This window comes from Sesamum indicum, linkage group LG4 (genome assembly GCF_026168435.1).
Source record: "Sesamum indicum cultivar Baizhima isolate 11 linkage group LG4, ASM2616843v1, whole genome shotgun sequence".
NCBI lineage: Eukaryota > Viridiplantae > Streptophyta > Magnoliopsida > Lamiales > Pedaliaceae > Sesamum > Sesamum indicum.
This window is the reverse complement of record NC_142660.1, coordinates 15,193,934-15,216,993: the sequence shown is the minus strand read 5'-3', so window position 1 is coordinate 15,216,993 and position 23,060 is coordinate 15,193,934. Positions and strand designations below refer to the sequence as shown.

Below are 23,060 nucleotides of genomic sequence, written 5' to 3'. Positions count from 1 at the left end.
AAGCAAAATATCATAATAAATATTAATTAAGATATATTACAGCAAGCTCTTCTAAAATTTAGCATAATTACGAATGCCTTTTTATTATATGAAAATTCCTCAACACCATCCTAATTTTAGCAAGCATTCAATAGCTAATCCAATTTGTTGTTCTCTGTTGGATTTTTTATTTTGATAAACTACTGGAGTTCTCCTATAGACTATGAATTATAATTTAATTATTTGTCAAAAAATTATATATTTTTACATGAATTAAGTAAATAATTCTTTCTAAAAATTTTACAAATTTTTGCCATCCGTTGTCCATATGGACGGATTAATAGCCTATAATAGAGAATATAGGCGAACTGGCCAACTATTTAAGCGGCAAAGGTCAACGCATTATCAAGCGGGAACATTGAGGGGAATGAACCCAACGAGGAAGGTAGACCTCTTTCTTTGACTCTTATCTCTTACGGGAAGCGATGGTAAAGAAAGATATGCCATAGCTTTCCTGCTTTTGTTTAGGTATCAGCTCCCGGGCACTCGAGTTTCATGATGGATGAGCTGGAGAAATTAACTATATATTGTAACAAACTAGGTTTATCCTACCTAAGTTGTTCAATATCAGCAAACCTAGAACGACTCGATTTCCGCATCTCGCCGCACCAGCTAGTATAGTATGTTTTGCCACCCCCGTCAAAAGAGTTGCTCTTCCCCTCATTCAAACACCAACAATTACCAGAGTACAGAACCTATGTGCGCTTTTCAAGCTCAGTCACAAGCTCCACTGTAAAGATGGTTCATACACAGTCATGCAACCAAGCAAGACAACCTCAACACCTGGGATATACACCCGCTCGCATCCTCTGTGTACAGCAAAAACATAACAGATGCATACTTGAACACTCTGGTCATCATCTCAAGTAAAGGAAGTAACAAACCACGCATTCAAAAACCAAGATATATATGTGTAAAACTGAAAGCATCTTAAAACATCTGTACAGAACGATCTTTCCTCTTTCAAGATCCATGTTTAGAGAACCACAGCCATCCCCGTACGCCTAAAACTTGTACAGAATTAGCTTATGGTCATTTTGTAATAAATAAGACAAAGGGTTAGCAGAAAAAGAATACAGACACATGTTGCCTACAAACAGCAAGTCGAAACACAAAGGTCCTCTTTCACTGGAAGGAGTTCCAGCCTAATATCAAAAGATGCTATGACTACCCATAACTAGTATATCCTCTTCAGTTTCCATTTGGCCATCCGCTGCAAACCCACGCTTCATATGGCCAAGTCTGAATCCAAATCCAAGAATAAATCACTCAACAAGAAATTGTAGTCCTCTTGTCTCCCTGGTTTCAGAAAGTCCAAGCCATTCTCGTATCCAGAAGTAGTTTGCTCGCTCCCAAACAACTCTGACCCGGAATGCTGCCAACGAGCTGACATATCGGCAAAGGATCCACTGCCACAAGCAGCTTCGGAGGGATGGCCGCCATATGCTCCAGGTCCCACCTGATGCCCCGACGCTTGGCGTGGAGCAGCATCCAATGCCGCAAGAAGCTCATCAACATCAAACATCTCATCCAGCGGAAAATTATTAAATTGATGCAGCGGAGCCATAGCACTTCGGTCCTCAGGATAAGGTTTATCCATTGGATTAAATCCACTATCATACAAGCATTCCATGGATTCTTTCTTAACGTCCTCCCCTTTACCTTCCTTCACTTCCCCTGTCTGAGCTTCTTCCTCGACTTCCTCTTTCACTACACTCATTGGCGTGCTAGCTTCATTTAACGCAGGCTTCTGAGAAATCTGCAACCCATTTTCGCCTTTTATCTCAGCAATACCAAGCTTTGGCCTCACCTCACCAAGACAAACATCAGAAATGCTGGAATTGGTGGACTCGGACGCAGATGTTGTCAGAAGGGAAGACGACTCCTTGGCAGAGTCTTTTGATGAACTATAACTGGGGAAATTGAGCCGTGCACAGACACCATACATAGCCTTAGCCGCTTCATCATAGGCCAAAGCAGCCTCAAGCGCAGTGCCAAAGGTACCTAACCACAACCTGCTTCCCCTATGTGGCTCCCTTATCTCAGCTACCCATTTACCCCATGTTCTCTGCCTAACACCTCTGTAATTGCAACGAGCATTCTCTGGCCCACCTTTTCCTTTCATACACCCTTTTTTCGACCCCTTGGCCGGGGCTTTGCGCACCATCTTGTTGTCACTGTCGAGGGTAGTATTGTACTCTTTCCACTTTGCAAGTGTTTCCGCAACACTCTTAGTTCCGCTCCTACGACTTCTTGATTTCCTCTTCCTCGTGTAATCCACAGGTTGAGACACCAAATTAGAATCTTGACCTAACACAGCCATTTTAGTATCTCTGCAACAAGAGCAACAGTCCCGAGTTAGCCACTGAACATAAAATGTTGCCATAATTCAAAATCAATTACGAAAATCAATTGCTACACCCAGCTCCCACATAACAATCAAAAAGCCCACAACATAACAACAGAAGATTAACCATACTCGGACCATATCACAGCGTAGAATAGCCTCACAACACATTAGATAAACAGAGAGCGATTCACACCTCACCATCAAAATTACCAATACTTTTACTTAATTTTTATGCTTATCATAAAAAAACCAATGCACACGCGCCAATACTTCAGTTCAGAAAACCCACTATTGACTAGAAACTGCTTATCTTAGCAGCCAAGGAACCCCAGCAACACCCAATTTTGACGAATAAAATCCAAACACCAGAACTACTAAAAAAAAACAAAGGAAAACTTGCTGAAAGAAGAAAAAGAGGCAGAGGCAGAAGCAGCAGCAGAAAAACGGAAGAAAGAAGCAAGAAAAACTTCCCAAATCGCCTCGGCCCACAGAACCACCAAATCCCAAAACAGGGCAGAAAGACCAATCAAACTCAAAACCACAAAAACCCACAGAGATGTAAAGCAAAACCAAAAAGAGGAAACAAAAATGACAACCCTCAAAAACAACACAAAACCAGAAAAACTCCACAAGAATCCCCAATTCACAGATCAACTCAAACATACCTCTCAACAGTCTCCACTGACATGCGATTCTCCAAACCCAATTCCGAAGCCTTCACCAAGAATCTCAGCTTTACCCTCTTCTTTCCGCGTAACGCCCGGATAAATAAATATCTTCCTCAATCAATAAAGAAAAAACAGTTCGCGACTTCGCGTGCTTGTTGATCTTTCCGGAGAGCTTTGTTTGATTTTTTGTCTACTTTTCGTATGCAAAGAGTGAATCAAAAGAGAAATCCTCTCTCAGACAGCGCTGCTGGCTTATTTATAGCCTTCTCTAGATATTTCCGCGGCCTCCCAAATTGCACGTCCAGATTTTTCTATTAGGTTTTGGAGGGGTGACGTGGCCCTCTCGGTGCCGGAGATTATGGCACGTGTCACGTGAACTTTCCAGAACCACACATTTTTACTGATGGAGGAGGGTTTTGGTTGTGTGCTGCTGTGCCCACTGATTTTTGCTTGTGTGCTAAGCAACAGTCTCAGTTCAGTCCTTCCATTTTCACACTTTTGGCCCCAGTATTTTGGTCAAACTTCAGTTTCGCCCCCTTTCCTCGTTACTTCCCTATTTAGCAATCCATGTACTTTTATTGGCTGAAATAACACTTTTTGTTACACAACTTAATGGTTTTTTTTCAAAGAATAATTTTGGTCTCGACTTTTTACTTTATTTTTGTAATTTCTAAAAGATAGTATTTTTTTTTTTTATTAGATATCTTAAAAGACAATATCAAGTGCTAAGCATGTGGCCGTCAGATACTTTCCATTTTTTATTCCGCTAGATACAAATGATCCTAAAACTTTGAAAAATATACTACTTTTAATCCCGTCCACTTAACGGTCAGGTAGCATATTCTCTTAAATATCTAACTGAAAACTGTCATATGACCAAAACTGTTATTTTTTTAATGTATATGTTACTAAAAGTAAGAATTTCGTAATTAATGAGAGCAAAAGACTCTGAATTAGGATACGGAACATGTTATTTTTCGTTTCTATTATAATAATATATGATTATATAGTTTTGTATTTTTATTTAATTATTTTAAAATTAATTTATTTCTATATATATTTATTAAATGGAACCACGATATGCGATTGATTTACGGTAATAGATCTGATTTGCTATTCAACTGTTATTTTCTATAATAGCAAAGTGCTATGTAGTCATAAATTAATAATTTGGTATTATAATAAAGGAATATATAATTTACCCAAATACTAAAACATTTCAGAATCTTGAGATGTCAATTTATCATGCAAATTATTTTTCTTTTTATTACGATTTAATTGAGAATTTTTTGGATATAAGTCTTAATTTATGGTAATTAAATACTGCTTTGAATATCGATTACAAATTAAAAAAACAGGAACATTTTATTTTAAAATATAAAAGACACAATAAAGTATTTGATAAAATAATCTCGATTGGCTTGCTATCGTACATCAAAACGTACCAATCTCTAGTACAATTCATACTATTTTTCGTATTTTGTTTTATATATACACATTCTATGTAAAATATTTTCATTACACATGAAATTATATGAATTTTGTAGATGTAATTTGTGTATCTAAAGTGCAACATGAGATTACACCAATTTTACGATAAAAGTTGAGGATCGACGTATAAAATTAATAATTGGATAAATTACAATGGGTTTCATTAAATTTTATTATAATTACAAATACATTCTTATTATTTGAGAAATTATAATATCATTCTAAAATTAATAATTATTTAACAAATGTCTCTTATTAAACAACCGTTAATTCAGAGAGGTATTTATAATTTTTTAAATAACAAAAAGAAATCTGTCATTGTGACAAACCTAAAACTAACTCATTGTAATTTACCCTTAATAACTTCTTAGTATATTGTCCAAATTAGACAGTATACTGTTAAGGAGTTAGTATATTGTCCAAATTAGACAGGATATTGGTAAGGAGTTGTATGTATATGGCGACGAATTCAGGGGTTGGATTTGAAAAGATAATAGAATTGAAGGGTTGAATTTTAATTTCTAAAGTTTCTTCATCAAGTTGGATTTGATCCGGTCCATTTAAGTTATATGTTAAGATTTGACTTATTTTAGATCAAATATAGAACAAGCATTAGGCGAGCCAACAAGTTGCGGTAGCTTCTATTTTTGTTAGGCTAATAATTTACTAAAAAAATGTAAATTCAATTAAATAAAAATCAAAAGTATTTGAAGAAAAAAGTAAAAATAAAAAATAAAATTATAATTGAAGTATTTTGCAAAAAAAAAAAAACTTAATATGTATAGTTTTTTCGGTAAGTGTAATTTTCATAAGTAGGAAAAGATATAGTACAACAATCATGAATCAGGTAGTGTTTAATTCCCTCAACAGGCCAAGAGATATGCCACAATCTATAAAGTGCGTATGTACTAACAGAGCTAGCTAAGGTAATATCAAGTATACGCTGTCTAACATCCTCCACAATTAAGCTAGCTACAATATTCGGGTTCCGCTCAGTATGCTCGAATCGCCTAAGATTTCTCTCTCTCCATATATGGTAGATACACGCACCCAGTAATACGCGATAGGCTACATTGACGATATGTTTACCCCTCCACTTCCTTGCAGCTCACTCAACATCTGTCGTCCAATTTCTATTGGGCTACGGAAAGCGTACAACTCGTCTAATTGCTTGAAGGCATTGACGACTATATCGACATCGGAAGAATAGGGGTGTGTGTGTGTGTGTGTGTCTCCACCTCATCCTCATCACATAATACACATCTACCTAAGTGCGATAACCATGGTTTGTCCGTCGTAGGTAGTTTCTCCAACATAGCAAGCCATAAGATAAATATGTGGCGAGGTATCTTTAAATCTCCAGAAAATAGTGAAGCCCAGCCTACTTTCGGGCCTGGTGGATCAAATAATCGATGTAGAGCTGGGTCATAGGGATTCCACCGGCAAATCTCCAAACAATTCGATCATTATCCCTGTGAATTGGTGGAAGCGTGTGAGTAATCTCCAAATACTTTATGTCAGTAATGAGAGGCCACTGTCACTGACCTCCTTAGACGATAAAGCTAAGTCTGATGGATTCATGAAAACCAAGGGTGATCGACCCCCTCGGGAATCTCTCCATAAGAGGAATATGTATAGTTTTTTACCAATAAATCGAAGAAGTGGATGGGTACTGGGGAAAATTTTATACCATTCAACTTATATGAGTTTACTTTTAAACTAATTTAAAAAATATAAACTATATATCAAAGTAATTATTTAAAATTTATTTTCAATAAGAAACACTTAAAAATATTTAAGAGAAATTTGGTGTCATAGTTTAAGGACTCTTACAATATTAGTACCCCGATTTAAAAAAAATAGGGTAAATTGTATAAAATCCCTTTATATTTTTAAAATTTGGCTAAATACCCTTTGTGTTAAAAAAGATAGATAAAAAATTCCTGTATTAAAAAATAGATAAAAATTTTCCTATATTTTTCAAAATATTAAATATTTCCTCCTTTGTTATGTAAGTCCTAACAGCGTTTAATTTTTGTTGAATTGATCGTTATACTCTTATTATATAATCATTGATCTTTTAATGTAAAAAAATAGATGCTCCAAATTTTAAGTAATTTAAATATATTTTTTATTTATATATACACTATATATACATATATGGCGGCAACGGCCGCCGCTACATGGGCGCCGAAGCCATTGCCACCTAGATTGGGCAACGTTGTCATTATCAACATCGTCGCCGCTCCGTAGAAAGGTTGCGACCTCCATCGCCGGCACCGACTGAGAAGAAGAAGAAAACATAAAAAAAAATGAATGTTGCCCCTACCATCCAGGTTCTAGGCGACGGAGGTCGACCTCTGTCGCCCAATTTTCCTCATCGCCGACGGAAAAGAAGGTAAAAAAAAAAAAATTAAGTAAAATTATTTAGTTTGACAAAATATAAAATAATAAGAAAAGATTAAATATTTAATTTAAATTATATATAATAGTTTTAATGTTCATATTTTATATAAGTTAAAAAAATTGATATAACTTTTAGGTGTGTTTATATTTATTTAGTATTTTTTTAAATAAATATTAAAATATATTCAAATTAAATAATAATTTAATTTAATTAATAATATATAATATTATAAGTGATTTTTTTTATATTCATATAAATTTTTAATTTTAAAAGTGAAATTTCTAGTATATTAATTTTTGTATTTTTATTGTTAATTTAAAACATGTGCACACTAAAATATCAAACAAAATTATCAAATTGGACATTTGTCAACCTAAAAAACCTCAAAAGTAACAAAAAACAATGACAACAAGCACAAAATGCGTGTCTCCGTTAGACAGGGTATTTTGCTGCATTTAGATAACAGGGGATTTTTTGCCTATAAATATAATTTAAGGGGATTTCGTCCTATTTTTCTAAAATACATGAGGGTGTTATGCAATTTATCCTAAAAAATAAATGAAAATAGGCTATAACAATGAACCATTTGCGGCTTCAGTACTTTCTTTAGAAATCTAACAGCAAAGTCACGTATATTGTACGTGGTTGTTAAATTAAGTGTCTTCCTATAAGGGACCGAGAGAGAAGGGGTGTTTAAAAAGTAAAAATAATTATAATTTTAATACCATAATTTAGAATTAATTGTAATACATATCATAATTTACAAAAAGTACCACAAAATAGGCACCGTTTGCACTTTTGGTATTGTCGTTGGGAAACAAAACTAATGTGAGCACAAATTTAAAAAAAAAGGAATAAATCGGAATTATCCGGAGTTGGTTCCAAAGCTGAGAGCGCGTCCCGACACTGCCAGGGTGACATCATCCATCCGTAGATCTTCTTGCTAAGGATAAAGTGGGGACCACCTCCAACAAACTAGCGCTCTCCAGGAGGCGTGCATGCACGCCACGTGTGGGGAGCGGAGTCCTTGGAGTGGAGCACGTCTGGATTGGTGTAAAAATCGTGTGGCTTGAGTGACATCAGTGGTGACAGAAAGAAGCGTTAATTGACTGCCCTCTTTCCCGAGAGTGGCCACTGCTGATGCACTGTAAAACACGGTTCTAGTGGGTTTCTGGAGAGGTAAAGCCAGAAGGTGCATTGCGCCATTGCCTTCTTTCTTCATTCATCATTTCACTCTCAATTTTTGCTTCTTTGAAAAGTGTGGGAGCCATATATTAACCCATCATTTACTAGTTATTGTATGATTATGTCCTCATAAATTTTAATATATTATTTATATAAATAAATATCCTCTTCAGTCATACTAATTTTGAAATATGGCAATTATACCTTTACGATAAGTATGATATGACAATTATCTGTTTTTTTCTATTTCTTTCTTTTTTTATTTTTTTTTCTTGAAATGTAATTTCTTGAAGGTAGACAAAGGACTATGTAAGATTGGGTTGGATATTCAACTCAATCCTGCACGCTAAATTAGGTATGATATAAATGATTAATAAATTTATAATTCAATTAAGGGTTGGAGTTTGGCATAATTATAAATATCCTTTCGTTGTTTGAAAGATTATCTATTCTCCCTTGATTTTAACGACCGTCTAACAATTATCTCAATCCTTTAAGTTTTTATCTATTTTTTGTGATGAACTACCAAAATGCCCTTGTGATTAAGAATTTTTATTTTTTTTATTTTTTTTATTTTTTTATGGACTATGTGGATAATTTTTTTTATAATTTTAAAATTTTTTCATCCATCCTCTTCGATTTATTTTTACAAATTTAAAAACAAAATACAATAAGTGCAAAGTTGACAATTTTATACTTCTATCTTAGAATTAAATAATTTCATCAAATATTTGGAAAATATTTATAATTTTTAAATAATAAAGAAGTATTTTTGATTATATCAAACCTTATTAGAGGTTGTTATATAAGAGATGAGAAGGTAACCTCACAGATATTTCTCATCCCATTCCATCCGATCAAGTCATGGTGTTTGGTTGTGGGATAATTTTCTCATTCGAATGGAAAATGATCTCAAATGTATTTCACTAATTTCAACAAAAACATATCATATCACTTATAATTATTATTATTTTTTTATTTAACAGTTTTTACACATCACATCAACTATTATCATTATATTTTTATCTTACGTCTTGTCACATACTTAAAGAAAAAAATGATATTTAATCCCAACCAAATTGATTCCATTTCATTTTTTCTCATTGAGATGAGATGAGGTAAAAACATAAGCAATCACAACCGCTTTGAGTGGAAATATTTATTCAAATTAAGTCTGGCTGAATCAAATCGTTCGCATAGCACGTGCAATTACAGTTGACTTGCAATAAGTTATACTTTTTTGTATTGTATACCAATTATATGACAAATATATTATACTTATCATATGATTTATTCAGGTATGTCCAGACCCATTTTGAGTTAAAATTTTTAGTCTTTAATTCAAGTTTCAAAAAAGAAAAAGCTTTATCAATGAAGTCTTAGCTTAGTTGTTAAGTTAAGATTAAGGTCCCATGAACAAGTTCGAAATTATGAGTTTGAGTTCTACCGAATGTGTATGTATTTATTCTATTTTATGTGAGTGTTTGTCTATTTTTACAATGTAATAATTATTTATTGTAAATTACTGGGTAATGACTATTAACTTGGACCCAAATCCTAGAAGGACTTGGGCTTCATTGTTATGGACCTTCTAATACAATACTAGAAAGGTAATCTCTGGAGGCCCAAACCCACTCGAATTTCCCAAATCATTCAAATCCAAATCCAAAACCCCTTTTCCCCAAAATCGATAATGATTGGAGCAAAATTTCGGCATCCGGGAATCCTGTAACAATGCGGGTTGCTTGCTTACTTCTGTTGGGCGATTTATCTAATTCATGCTAAAAGTATAGTTTTAGTCAATTTGATTGATTTGGAGGTATGATTTTATTCTTCTTTTAGGAATGAGTAGTGGAAGTTTCCGCAAGTGTTTTTACTTGTTCGATTTCATGCTGGTACACCTGCATTGACTCAGTAGTAGTTGATTAACAAAGGTGTTTCCTCTTTCCTCTTTCTTGTTTTTATGAGCTAATTGTGAATAAGCTACTCAAGGGGTAGCGCACTGCGAAGAAGCTGAAACTGGACGTAAAAGGGTGTTTTTTTTATGTAGTAATCAATTGGTGGATTGAGTGAATTTATTAGTAAAATGCGTTGATTAGCTAAAATATGATTTTTCATGTTCTTTTCTAGCGTCTTCATGAATTTGTCGTGAGTGTAATTCTTAGCCAATAAGCTAGTCTTCTTAGCCCTGAGAATGATCAGCTTCTTGTGGAGTAAATTAGGTAGAAAGGATGTTTAGTATCATGTTTTCCCACTTTGATATAGACAGATTTGAGGCGAACCGCAGAGATCCTACATGGTTTTGATTCTTTTTACTTATGTTTTAAGTAAATAGTTGAACTGGGTATTGGAACATTGTGAGATCATGGACTATACTTTTGGTCTTAACGTGTGTTTTTCATCTTTATATTTGATAACATGAGTCTAGTATTCGAGCAGTTAAACTGAAATTACCTTTTTGTAGAAATTTCAATTATTAGGCTTGAAAATTTTAGAAAATTGCTGTCGTTATGTTAGTAAATATGGAGTTACCTACTTGATGAATGGAAAAAGCTGATCTAACTGATTGAAAGATTCTGAGGACTTCTTGCTTGAGATTGATCAGCTGGGTTCTGCTAGTTCAGTTAAGATCACATGTTCTTTTGAGATAACTATGAGTACCTTGTGTCGAACATTTCTGTGGACAACTCAGTTCATGTTGTTTTTATAACCTCACCTTTCAGCATATTGCTTATGTGACAACTTATTTTATGATTTCTACTGGCTTAACATTTAGTTATTTTCTTGATAATCTCATCCAACCATGACATTGCTTTTCCTTTGAATAAATTCACAAAATGCTATGTGCCAAAGCTTGTTCTTTACTATGTTTTCAGTTGCTCATACAAGTGAAAACAGGCACTAAGAAATCTCATATTAAACCGAGTCGAAATATCACTGGAGCATAAAATGACAGAAATTCTAAACACGATTTCAGGGAAAACAATACAACTGCAATCAAATAACATGTGGGGGTTAAAAGATGGTGTATTTTGGCGAATGTTACACCATCTTTCCTGATTTGGTCCTACGTGACCATGTAAACAATAATAAAAAAAAAAGAAAACTGGCCCCCGAATGTGGGGAAACAACAATAGAGCTCATATGCTATGACCGAAAAAATATTGGTTTCCCTTCTTGCAGGACACCAGAATTTGCTGTAAAATCTTCTGTTGCTTCAACTAGCAAAGGGGAAGGTCTGCAGGAGGAGCCTCTAATGTTTGTAGCTCACCAACACCATTTTCTACCAGGAAAGCAGTTGCCAAGCCCCAGCCGATGTGGACATCCAAGTGACAGTGCATCAGCCAGACCCCTGTTTGTAGTTAAACATATCCATTAGGGTTTTCAATGAGACAAACATGGAACAGAAAATAGAAACTAAAAGTGCATATAGATTTGTTTATATCCTGCACTAACCTGGGTTATCAGCAACAAATCTGATCACCGTCCATCCACCAACAGGAACACTTGCTGTATTTCGTAGAGGAGGATCTACGAGATTAAATTTGGCTGTATCTGTACTTGGGTTGAAATTTCCAAAGCCTTCAGCAATTATATAGAAGTCGTAACCATGAAGATGAATTGGGTGGTTCTCAGCCGTGAAGATACTTGTTCCCTGCAACACCACCTGAACTGTTTCCCCATATTTTAATGGGTACAACTTAGTCCCTGGAACAGGTTGCCATAGTGTGCGGCTCACGTTTCCAGTATAATCAAATTTTACTGGGGGATTTGCTGGAAAATCCCTCGTGAAGACTCCAGGTATACCTTGTTGATGTGCTTGAAGTAAGGAAAAATTGGACGGAAGCACAAACGATACATTGTTCATGCTGGCAGTAAATCGAGTCCCATTTGGACCCTGACAGCTACTACGACTGGCACCAGGGGGACAGTTGTTGAGTCCTAGTCCAACTGTGAAGAACAGATTATGATCGATGTTAGTCGGCACAGGCACTTGTCTTGGACTTCTGAAGCTGGTTGTGAAGGAGGTGGCAGTGGCTGTGTCATTAAATGCCGGCATAGTTGGCATAACTGGCTTGATAGTAGCACCTTTGGCGGGGCAGGGGGCAGATTTATATTCAAGAATCGCTGTGGTTGTGGTATTATCAAATGGTGCACCTTGAGCGCTAGCATAGGCACGTGCTGCGATGTAGTATCTGGCTGGTGGTTGGTCGGCTGTGATTAGGATATCAGTGGTCTGGCCTGGTCCAAGCATGAGCACCGAGGTGGTGAAGGGTTTAACATAAGAGGCATCAGCTCCAACCACTGTCAGCTTGTGATTAGCAACCTTGAAGAAAAGTTGTTGATTGAGTGCAGAATTGACAACCCTGAGAAGATTTGTCTCTCCGGAGTCCACTGGAACTATTATTGTGTCTGCATTAGGATGATGACCAAAATGTTATTTCCCAGCTAAGTCAGTGTATGATGGCATATTAGTCATGTTTCCCATATGACACAGGTAAATGATGTCTATTATTTCCTTTTACATTTCTTTTGACCAATTTGACTATGATGTGTTTATTGATTTCAAGTTTCTATACTTTTCTTTTGTCAGGTGACCTATTCTTATTTACGCAAGAATAACTTTGATGCATATGTGCTGCATTGCTGCTTCCACCTACTCATTGGCATTTTTGTTTTTATGGCTATCTATGTTTAGTAAGTGTCTTTACAATTGCATATTCAGTATTTGGCTTTTATTGACAAATTTCAATTGAAAGAACCTCGAATAAATCTGAACCCTCAGCCAATTAATTTGGTGTTAAGGAGTTACATGGAGCTGGACCAGCAAAGATTCAGAAACCAACCTCTGCTAGAGCAATTGTAAAGATCACCAGGTTGACCATTGATTGTGTAAGCATCGGAAACATTAGGAGCCGCTCCTGTTCTTGTGGCTTGTCTCACAACATCAATGGGATCCGCATTCCACCATTCACCTGAGCACCATCAACATCAGTTAACTCTCAATTCAGAATATAATGAAAGAAAGATTAGTATTAGTAAATGAACTCTAAAGGACAATGGGGATGAGCCAATTTTTCTTATGCTACTCGAGTTGTACATTATAGATGAAGGGCCATTAGTTACCAAGAAGAAGGGCAGTTTCACGCTTTGGCTTTGGGAAGGGATATGAATCTCCTTCTTTAGGGCGAATGATCAAAGCTCCATAGACAGTGGCTCTGAGCCATGAACTGTGAGCATGCCACCAAAGTGTACCTTCTTGTCCTTGGATGGTAAACCGGTAAGTGTAACTCCCTCCTGGTCTGATGGGGCATTGAGTCACAAATTCTGGCCCATCAGACCATCCAGTTCTTATCTGCCTAACTCCATGCCTATGATTGGTGTAACATGGAATTAATAGTCAGCCGAAAAGTCAAGAAGTATATAAGCATCTAATATTCTATATTACATACTGATAAAATATTGCTTGTATTATGTATTCGTGCAGGTTCAGAATTTACCAGTGAATAGTAACATTATAACGAGCTCTGTTTACAACGTTGACCACTAGAGTGTCTCCATTGTTCACTTCCAATGTTGGTCCTGGATACATCCCATTCACTGTAATAGTACTGCGGGTTCTGCACAGCCTCTTCACTGGCGTCGCTTGCACCTGTTTCACAAGAGTAGCTCAATTCATATATCTATGTCCCATGCAAACCAAGAAGCTAACAAGTATGAAGGCAAGGCAAGTGACATACGACAAAATCATGGTAGTGAACTTTTGCATCTGTTATTGGCATTGTGCTCACAAAGAGAACCAAGAGGCCGAAGAACACGAAAAAGGAACAAAAGGTATTGCTGTTATTCCTGTAAGCCTCCATTTCCACTCCAGTCGTGTGGCAATTTTCGGTGGAATGTGATGTTACAGGTGCTAAAATTTGAAGGAAAAAACGGTGTTTGCTGGTGAGAGAATGGGAGTGATGGTGTCCTTTATATACACAAGAACTGGAGGGAGAGGGGGTTCTTCATTCTTGAGGTTGGCAGATTAGGTTATGATAGTCAGATTAGAGGGCAGAATTTAGTTCAACCCTAAGTATCAGTTGTTGCACCCACTGGCTGATCAAGATCAGGAAAAATATTCGTTTATGCTTGATTCATAAGTCATTTTCTTGAGGTTGGTTTTTTAACAGAGACTTATTATTTAAGATTTTGTTGTATTAATTATTACAAAAAAATGGTCTTGTTCTTTTGTGAAACTTTCTAGGTGATGAAACTTGTTGCCCATGCACTTGTACTTGTATTTCATTCCTCATACCCACTTTTCCCACCCAAATAGGAATTCTTGTCACAATTTTCCCACTTTATTTCACATTAGCACACAAGTTATTCAACATTACTTCAACTCGTGTTTGAGAAAAATTAACCTCAAAAGTCAACATAATTTGTTTGTTTAACCTCCAAAGCAAGATTTTGACCTCATTGGATTATCATCAAACATTCATATTTTGGAATAATCACATTGATATTCCCTGATGTTATGTTTATATACACAAAAATACCACATTTCTTTTATAAAATTGGAGATACATCCTTTGAAATTCTAGTTGTTCACAACCACATCCCCGTTGAGTGGTAAAAATTTACACAAGCATCCCCTTGTTGCATTGCACTAACACCACTCAAGGGGTGTACCTGTAATATTGAAAAGGGCAATAGGGTGTTTGTATCTTTGGACTTAATTTGTGTATATCAACACTAGAAAAGAATGAATTATTAATACCCTATGTTATAAGTGATTATGGTTTAAAATTTGTGGCAAATCAATATTATTTATCATAATCGAATGAAACTAGTGTGAAAAATTAAAAATTGACCGTGATTAATCAATATATACATGACTTTGACTAAAATCAAATCATTTACCATGATTTTTATTTATGGATAAATGGTTTAACATAACCAACAAAACCAACGTCGTTTGCGCAACTATTATTAAGTATATTCGGCAAGATTTTGTACCTTTGACCATCATTAAAAAAATCATATTTCTTTTAATTAAAAGTATAGATAATACATTCATTGGAAAACAAAGATTCAATTATTTCTTGACATTTAATTTCACTAAAAAGTGACCATATAGTACTCAGGAAATACATGAACTGATTATTTCACACCCTCCATCCTAAGAGAATCTAAGAACAAATATATGTCAGAGTGTGAAACAGTTGTCCGAGGAGGATCAAAAGTTTATTATATTTTATCAAAAAATTGATGAAATGTGGACAGAAATCCCAGAAGGATGAGGTTTGATGACAATGGACGTAACTGAATGTCGCCCTCAAAGTGTTTGTTTGATTGCTTAGGTGAGAATTATTAATAATTAAAGAAGATGGTTGTAGACTTGATCCGATTCTGGTTTTGGATTTGGTCTTGCAACATCACAGTTCAGTTTGGAGAATCCCATAACCACAAGTTACATAACTATAACTAAACTACAAGTAGGTAGCCTGCCTCTCATCATACAAAGTCAACCTTTTTAATTAATCTACTCTTATTTTTCAGGGTAAATAGCAAGGGCTCCTCTGACATTTGTCTAATTGTAGGATATTTATAATTTTTCAAACAATAAAGGGTATTTGTAATTATGGAAAATTTCGGGAAGCCTCTTGCAATTTACTCTATGTTTTATTGTCTCTCTCTTTTTTTTTTAAGGCAACAATGACATTTTATATCAATATCAATAAATTGAGAAATATATTGATTTTTTAACAATAGATTCATATTAAATGGGACGAATACTCACACGTCTGATGGTGACTCGAACACATGGCGTCGAATTTATTCATAAAACATCGCATCTTAACTACTAGACTAAGGCATTATAGATCAACTCTGATTTTTCTTTTTAATTTCCTCGAAAACTAATAGTTCTCACTATTTATGTTCTTTCTAATTTACATTGCATGTTGTTGTGGTTTTTCATTGATTCTTGTTCTTGAAATTTATACATATTAAGATGGGTTTCAACCAAACTTTTTAAAAGACTTAGGGAATCAAGCAAGTGTATGAATCGTGATATTTTTAAAAAATAATTATTATAGTAAACTATGAAACAATTTAAAATTGTAATAAATACATTTAAATCAGATATAGGGTCTTCACAATTTTTCTTTAACATTGTTTAAAAAAAATTAAAATTTATTAACTTCAAAACAAGATATTTTAGAAATGAGAACGTAATTTATGAATAAAATTTATTTTTGTTTTTTTTTTCAATTTTTTTCGTGACAATTGAAAAAGAAAAAAAAAATGATTTATTAGTGCATAAACATCATTTCAATTCCCCCAAAGTCAAAAATCCAAAATAATTAGGGATTAAGAAAGCATTTAAGTGACTTTGAATGAAAGAAAAATAAAGATGATTTGATGAGAAACACATCAAACACAGTTGAACAAGAAAGGGATGAAATTGCTTTCAAGTTGGTAAGTTTGTTGCTGACTTTGCATGAAACCAATTAACACTCATCCCTCCATTCAATCAACTCCTTAGAATTCTACTAACAAAATGGAAAATTTAAAATTGACACCACAACAACTCAATATTAATGTTATTGTATTTGGGGGGAAAAAATTGCATGTTTAATTACACAAACACTTTATATTCTTCGCAAAAGTTACAAATACTTTTTCTGGAAAAGGGTGTCAATGTAAATTGATTCGAGGGATGTAGTTGTAAAAATTTTATCTATAAGTAGGAGGTGTATTTATCATTTATTATAAAAGGTGTGAAGAATTTGTGTATTTAGACCTAATTTTGGGGATCTGAATATAAGTTACTCTTATATTTACTATTTATTATGCACGGAGACTCTAAAAATTACTCAGCGCAGTGTCGGACATGGACATGCCCCGAAAGTTGGAGGACACGGCGTCGGATACTCCATAGACACGTTTTGAATTTTTTTTAATAATTTCAAAAAAAATTGAGTTGTCTTTACAAAAAAGAATTTTAGGCTTAATAAAAAAGAAAAAGAATTCATTCACTCTTCTTAAACTAAGAGTATTAGGATGAAATCACTAAATATTCGATTTATGTTCACGATAATTTGACTAATTTAAATTATTAGAAAATTTTCATTCTGTTCTTTTTAAAATAAACTGATTATTGTATTTTTTGAGCCACAATTTATTAAAAATATAGATGTAAGACATACTTATGTTATATTTATATATTTTAATTTTATGAAAAATTAAGAATATATATTATACTATATATAGTCGTGTCAGTGCCATGTCCTGTCCTAATTTTTTTATATTTTTTCTGTCGCCATGTCCGTATTGTATTGTGTATATGTCGCTGTGTCCGTATCCATACATCATAGTTTACTATATGATTGGTTAGTGATGTTTTTACACCTAGTGGGACAATGAAAGAATCAATTCTCGTTTTCTTGAAGTAAAAGCGATGAACTACTATTTTCTGAGTAAATTAGTAATAGTTATTAATATCAACTATCTAACAACTGTCGACAACTATAACAATTATATATTAATCATCAACACCTACTATTATAAACATATAATATTTATATATATACATATTTATATATAAAAGAGATATGATTTGACAAGGAACAGTAATTTTTTGCTCTCAAATTCAAACATCAAACCTACACAACTTATTTTAAATTACCTCAAAACACAAATCCAAACATACCATATGTTTTCAACACATAGTTACTTATTTTCATTTTTCTCTTTCTATATGTTTTGTTTTTTTGTTTTTTTTTTTTTTTTGAGGAATTATGAGATGGTGTATGTATGTAATTTGTGTTAATAATAGTTGGGAGCAGCAACTAAACTAGGATTGATTGGTGAGTGTGTCTATGTCTATGTAGGAGGCAAGGCAATGATGGAATTGGACACCTAATTCAGTAATAATGCTGTCTTTCTAACTATAGTCTAGATGTAGTCCAATCAACTTTACCACGTGCTTTAATTTTTTTATTTTTTTTTCGATAAATATAAATTTTATTAAATAAATAGTACTACAATACAACATGAAAGGCTAGGTGGTCACCTCGAAAGGTTAAGGAATTCGTCATAAATGAAAAAGTACACAAGTACTAATAGAATGAGTGCTTTAATTACTTTTCTTCACTTATATATCGTTCGGTAAGAACAGTATTTGTAATAACTTTTAGAATTATTATATTCTTTTTTTTAAATTTAATATAATTATACATAAATTTTATATGATCTGAAAAAGTTATTTTTTAGATTTATTTTTATCTAATAAATAAGTTCCTTCTCCAGTCAAAATTTATCGAATTTGATGTATTAACAAAAAAGAAAAACTGAATAAAAGTTCATATTTACTCCCGATTGACTTATAATTGATTTATTGCAGTTTAAATATATCTTTTACAATCAGACTACCCTTATAACAGTAAAAAGACATGTATTCACGTGTGAAGAATCCGTATTTACCGTCGATTGACTTATACTGAATTATTGTTGGTCAAATAAATCATTTTATAACCATATTATTCTTATACATCTTCACATGTTAATGCATATGAGGAGGTATATCTTCACCGCTATAAGGGTAGTTTAGTGATAAAAGATTTATTTGACCTACAATAAATCAGTAATAAGTCAATCAATAGTAAATATCAATTTACCATTCAATTTTTTTTAGTTTATATCAACAAATTCAATAAATTTTGACCACGAACGAACTTATTTACTTGACAAAAGCAAATTTTAGGAATTCTATATGTAATTCCTCAAACCACAAGGAATCTACTTGTAATTACACCAAATCTCATGGGAGGAAAGTATAATTATCCTTAATTTTTATTTTTGTGACGAAAATAAATCATAGAAATCATAAATTCAATTCTAGTAAAATTAGGAGTTATTCAAAACTAAAATTGAAGTATTTGGGGAAAAAAATAAATACTTATAATTTTATCTGTGAACTGCAAAATTTGGGGAGAAGAAATTTATAAACTTTGGCTTAATAAACTTAATTTAAGCCATTCAAATCATAAATTATATAAGACAAAAAGCATTCATTTTAATTTATTTTCAATAAAAAAGCTCTGGAATATATGTGATCAGCTTCTTGCAGAGCTTATCCTAAATAATTGCAACTATATAAGTTTAACAGATAATTAAATTTACTCCTCTTAATCTATGGTCTGTTTACACAAATTATTCCTACTTTTTAGATAATTACATATACACCCACCAAAATATCATTACCTCTAACACAAACCACCCCTTATTTTTTTGAACAATTACACGACACTCTAAAAATATTAGTATCATTACACAAACTACTCTTATTTTTTGGTTGTCAGGTGTAATTATTGTAATTCTGCAAATAACAGGGATGATTTGTGTAAATTGTATACAGATCAGGAGGTATAAATATAATTATTCTTAATTTTAATTTACTTTATGGCTCGAATAATTTTAATAAGCTTCCACATGAATTGGCTGTTACCCCAAAATAATTTAATTAACTGCAAAATAATTTAATTATTAGGTGTCGTATCTTGTTGTTTTTCTTCCTATTTGTATTTACTTTTGAATTTAAACTGATTTTCTCTAACCCCAAAACACCCTCCAAAAAAGGGAGGGAAGATTGGAAAAATAAGAATGTTTGGGGGTATATATGTAATATTTGAGAATTTAATAAATTGAATTCTACTGATTAATGATGGCTTAATTATTTATTTATTATAAAAAAAGATAAAATAATATTTTTTAAATAATATAACAAATTTAGATCGAATCCTAGACACATTGATTTTTTTTTAAATAAAAAATTGAGTCGTAAATGACATCCACTTCTCAAAATCGAAAACACCGTCCAAGATTTCGAGTCGTGGACGACTAGAAATCATTTGTTTTTTTTCTTTTGTGGCTGTCAAGCCTTGACAAGACACGGCCGACGCTCCAGCCACGGCGAGTAGCCTTGTTTTTATTTATTTATTTTTCAGTTTTTTATTTTTATAAATATTATATGTTATTATTATTATAATAAAATTTAAATTTTTTTAATTATAACTAATGTTAAAAAAGTTACTAATAAATAACTTACAATTAATTATTGTAGATATTATTTATAATTTCGATATAAATAGTGGTATATAGATTAAAATAACTTATCTCAATATACATCAATATTATAATGATAATTAAATTATAGTAACTTGAATAAAATGAGACCAAATACTCACATATTATTATTATATATATGTGTATATATTCACCAATTTTGACTTATTGATAATTCAAATATTAGCTGATTCACTAAAAAACTTGAAATATTTGCTAAATACAATTAACACAAATATTATTTATGATTTGTGACCCCATTGATGCATTGATGCAAGTTATTTATCGTTGTTCTATTTATGTATTTTTTCTTTTTATTGCACTCTGCTTAAACAAACTCATTTGATATCGCGGTAATCAGACATCACACTTAGCAAGTAAACACCATCTAAACATGGAGCAACTACAATGAAATTACCCACCTCGATTTTTACAGCAATAATTGCAGTAGGAGAAAAAGGTGAGACGACTTCACTTCTGTGCTTGCAGTCAATTTAAATAAAAACACCCTGCTAACAATCTATGGAAGTCTTTCAGTTAACAGAAATGTGGAATAAGTGCTGGGGACTCGCCATACTCAGTTGGTCGTTGTAAAACAAGTTAACAAACAGCTGAAGCTCCACAAAAGAAAGCATTCTTTACACTCGAATGAGATATATGCGCAAAAAGCTCAAGTGTAGCATTATCATAAACATGGAAGAGTTTGTCTATGGCTGAACAGTACCTTACGTCATTGTTATCATCGTTTCTCTTTGGCTAGATTGTGTACAAGAACACATATGAACGCAGAAGGCCGAGTGATGAACACCATAACTACAAGCTGCAGGCCATACACTGAACCAACAATATTGACAATCACAGTCTATTTGGTGCATTTGGACAATACTAAATCCATCTTATGCAGAAAATCGGTCTAGAATTTCTCAGAAATTTGAACAAGTGCAACTGATAATTTTGCCTTGAGAAGATTGAGGGTAGGAAATCCTCAACCTTCAGCTATGGAAATTGTCCATTGCTAGGAAGGGCAAACACCAGCATTTGACACAAATTATGAGGACAAGAAGGCCCTATTAAGCAAGTTCACAATATTGTTTCAAAACTAAAGGATTGTAGCGGTACTTGAAACTAACACTCCACTATTATAAATGGATGTTCTACTCTCAAGTCTGCACATAAAGTGCATCCAGAACATATAAATGCAAATTCTGACTACTACATATATGTGCTCCCAGCTTAGTTTCTGACCCCTTTCGGTTATCCGATTTAATTCCTTCATATTTCCATATAAATTACGTTCAATTTTTCTAACAGTTGAAAAAACACAGTCCCTTTAGCTCGAAGAGTACAGGTAACTCACAGAGCTATGAACATAAACAATGCGTTTATTATTAGAATCCAAATCAAACATTCAGATGAGTTACGGATTGCCATAATACTTGTACTTTACCAATAAAGCTTACGAGGCAGCACAGGATTCGACCATCATTCTTGGGTCTCTAAATCCAGACCTAAATACAGAACTGCTAGATTACTTTTACAACATTCTACAAACATGAAACCCGCCTACTTCCTGTGTCCCCTAAACTTTCCAGTGTCTGTCATATAATGCCCTCCCACTTCCTTCTAGCTTAATTACACGAGAGAAAATGAAAAAAATGAATTGCACTCTATAAGCCAATTCAATATTTCAAGATATCACAATAAATGTTCAGTCACCAGCCACTTTGAAGCACGAACCAAAGATATCACAATAAATCTTCTGCGGATCGTCAAAGGCTAAGAATGAAGTAAAAATTTGTAAACCATTCAACCAAAGATCTTACAATTTAGATCCTGTATTAAATCAATGATACAAAATGTTTAAGTAAATACCCAAAATAGAATACAATTGCTCTATTTCTGTCGAAGGATACACAACTCAGTCGAACTGAACTCAATTAAGGTCGAAAAGCCTGACTAGAATTACGTACCTTTCGGTTTGAATCCCATTAAAACCGATCAGATCTGAAGACAACTGAGTTACACACGCGTGGCAACAGCAGGAGCAGCTGCAGCCGCAGCGGAGGAGGCAGCCCCACCTAGGAACGAGAGAAACCCAGAATTAATCGGCTCCTGCTCATCCAAAAATAAATCCTCAGGCATGCGGAAAGCACCGTGCGTGCAAACCACAGCAAGGCCGACAAGCAAGGCGGAGATGAGCAGCGACCCTACGCTGGTTAGGAACACCACGACTATAGTAGACACCACCAAAATGCCCAGAACCTCGCGATCAGAAAACGTACGGCCCGCAACCACAACCGGCTGATCCGAAGGACGGAACGAGTACAGAAAGAGCCACGCGGCGAGGAGGGATGATAACACAATGAGGGAAAACGGGTGGGAGAGGAGAGAGAAGGCGAGAGAGAGGGCGAGGAGGGAGATGTAGTTGATGCGGAAGTAGGAAAAGTTTTTGCGGATGCGGGAGGCAGCTTCGGCGAGGGAGTCAGGACGGGAGAAGGAGGAGCGGTCGAGAAGCTCCAACCAGGGGCGGCGCTGAGAGAAGCCGTGGCGGACGGTGGCGTTGAGGCGGGAGAGAAAGGCGCGGAAAGCGGGGGTGGCGATCGGTGGCTGGGATTCCGATTGGGGATTGGAGATCGGGAGCGTAGCCGGGGCGGCCATAGCTGATCTAGAGAGAGAAAATTGGGGGACGCTTTCTTAGAGTATAGGAATCAGTTCTAACGCCCCCAACATGAGTTTGGCATCTACGGCCAGCGCCAGCTACTTTATTATTTTTGCTTGGGATAATTTGCACCGACATTTTCTGGAG

General features: G+C 34.2%; 3 protein-coding genes and 1 long non-coding RNA gene across 5 annotated transcripts; 1 reads left to right on the top strand and 3 right to left on the bottom strand.

The window, feature by feature from the left end:
• Window positions 1-929: 929 nt before the first annotated feature.
• Window positions 930-3,335, bottom strand: LOC105160847 (dehydration-responsive element-binding protein 2C). Its single transcript, XM_011078345.3, has 2 exons — window positions 3,055-3,335; window positions 930-2,372 (listed from the first exon to the last, which is right to left on the bottom strand). Exons 1-2 carry the CDS (start codon window positions 3,075-3,077, stop codon window positions 1,268-1,270), a joined length of 1,128 nt encoding a protein of 375 aa, XP_011076647.1. The 5' UTR covers window positions 3,078-3,335; the 3' UTR covers window positions 930-1,267.
• A 6,467-nt stretch (window positions 3,336-9,802) lies between these two features.
• On the top strand, window positions 9,803-14,411 carry LOC105160845 (uncharacterized). The gene is made up of 5 exons (XR_847719.3): window positions 9,803-9,959; window positions 11,324-12,638; window positions 12,735-12,838; window positions 12,947-13,421; window positions 13,629-14,411. It is a non-coding gene; the product is annotated as an uncharacterized LOC105160845 (long non-coding RNA).
• On the bottom strand, window positions 11,354-14,015 carry LOC105160846 (laccase-12). Its single transcript, XM_011078344.3, has 6 exons — window positions 13,882-14,015; window positions 13,642-13,793; window positions 13,268-13,512; window positions 12,988-13,116; window positions 11,597-12,553; window positions 11,354-11,492 (listed from the first exon to the last, which is right to left on the bottom strand). The coding sequence occupies exons 1-6, from the start codon at window positions 14,002-14,004 to the stop codon at window positions 11,362-11,364; spliced, it is 1,737 nt and encodes a 578-aa protein (XP_011076646.1). The 5' UTR covers window positions 14,005-14,015; the 3' UTR covers window positions 11,354-11,361.
• Window positions 14,412-20,835: 6,424 nt separating the features above from the next.
• Window positions 20,836-23,020, bottom strand: LOC105160844 (PRA1 family protein B1). Of its 2 annotated transcripts, none has more exons than XM_011078342.3 (2): window positions 22,225-23,020; window positions 20,836-21,088 (listed from the first exon to the last, which is right to left on the bottom strand). In XM_011078342.3, the coding sequence occupies exon 1, from the start codon at window positions 22,910-22,912 to the stop codon at window positions 22,274-22,276; it is 639 nt and encodes a 212-aa protein (XP_011076644.1). In that variant the 5' UTR covers window positions 22,913-23,020; the 3' UTR covers window positions 20,836-21,088; window positions 22,225-22,273. The 2 variants fall into 2 exon arrangements, with proteins under 2 accessions (XP_011076644.1, XP_020549118.1); XM_020693459.2 differs by lacking the exon at window positions 20,836-21,088 and adding an exon at window positions 21,619-22,087.
• Between the last annotated feature and the right edge of the window lie 40 nt (window positions 23,021-23,060).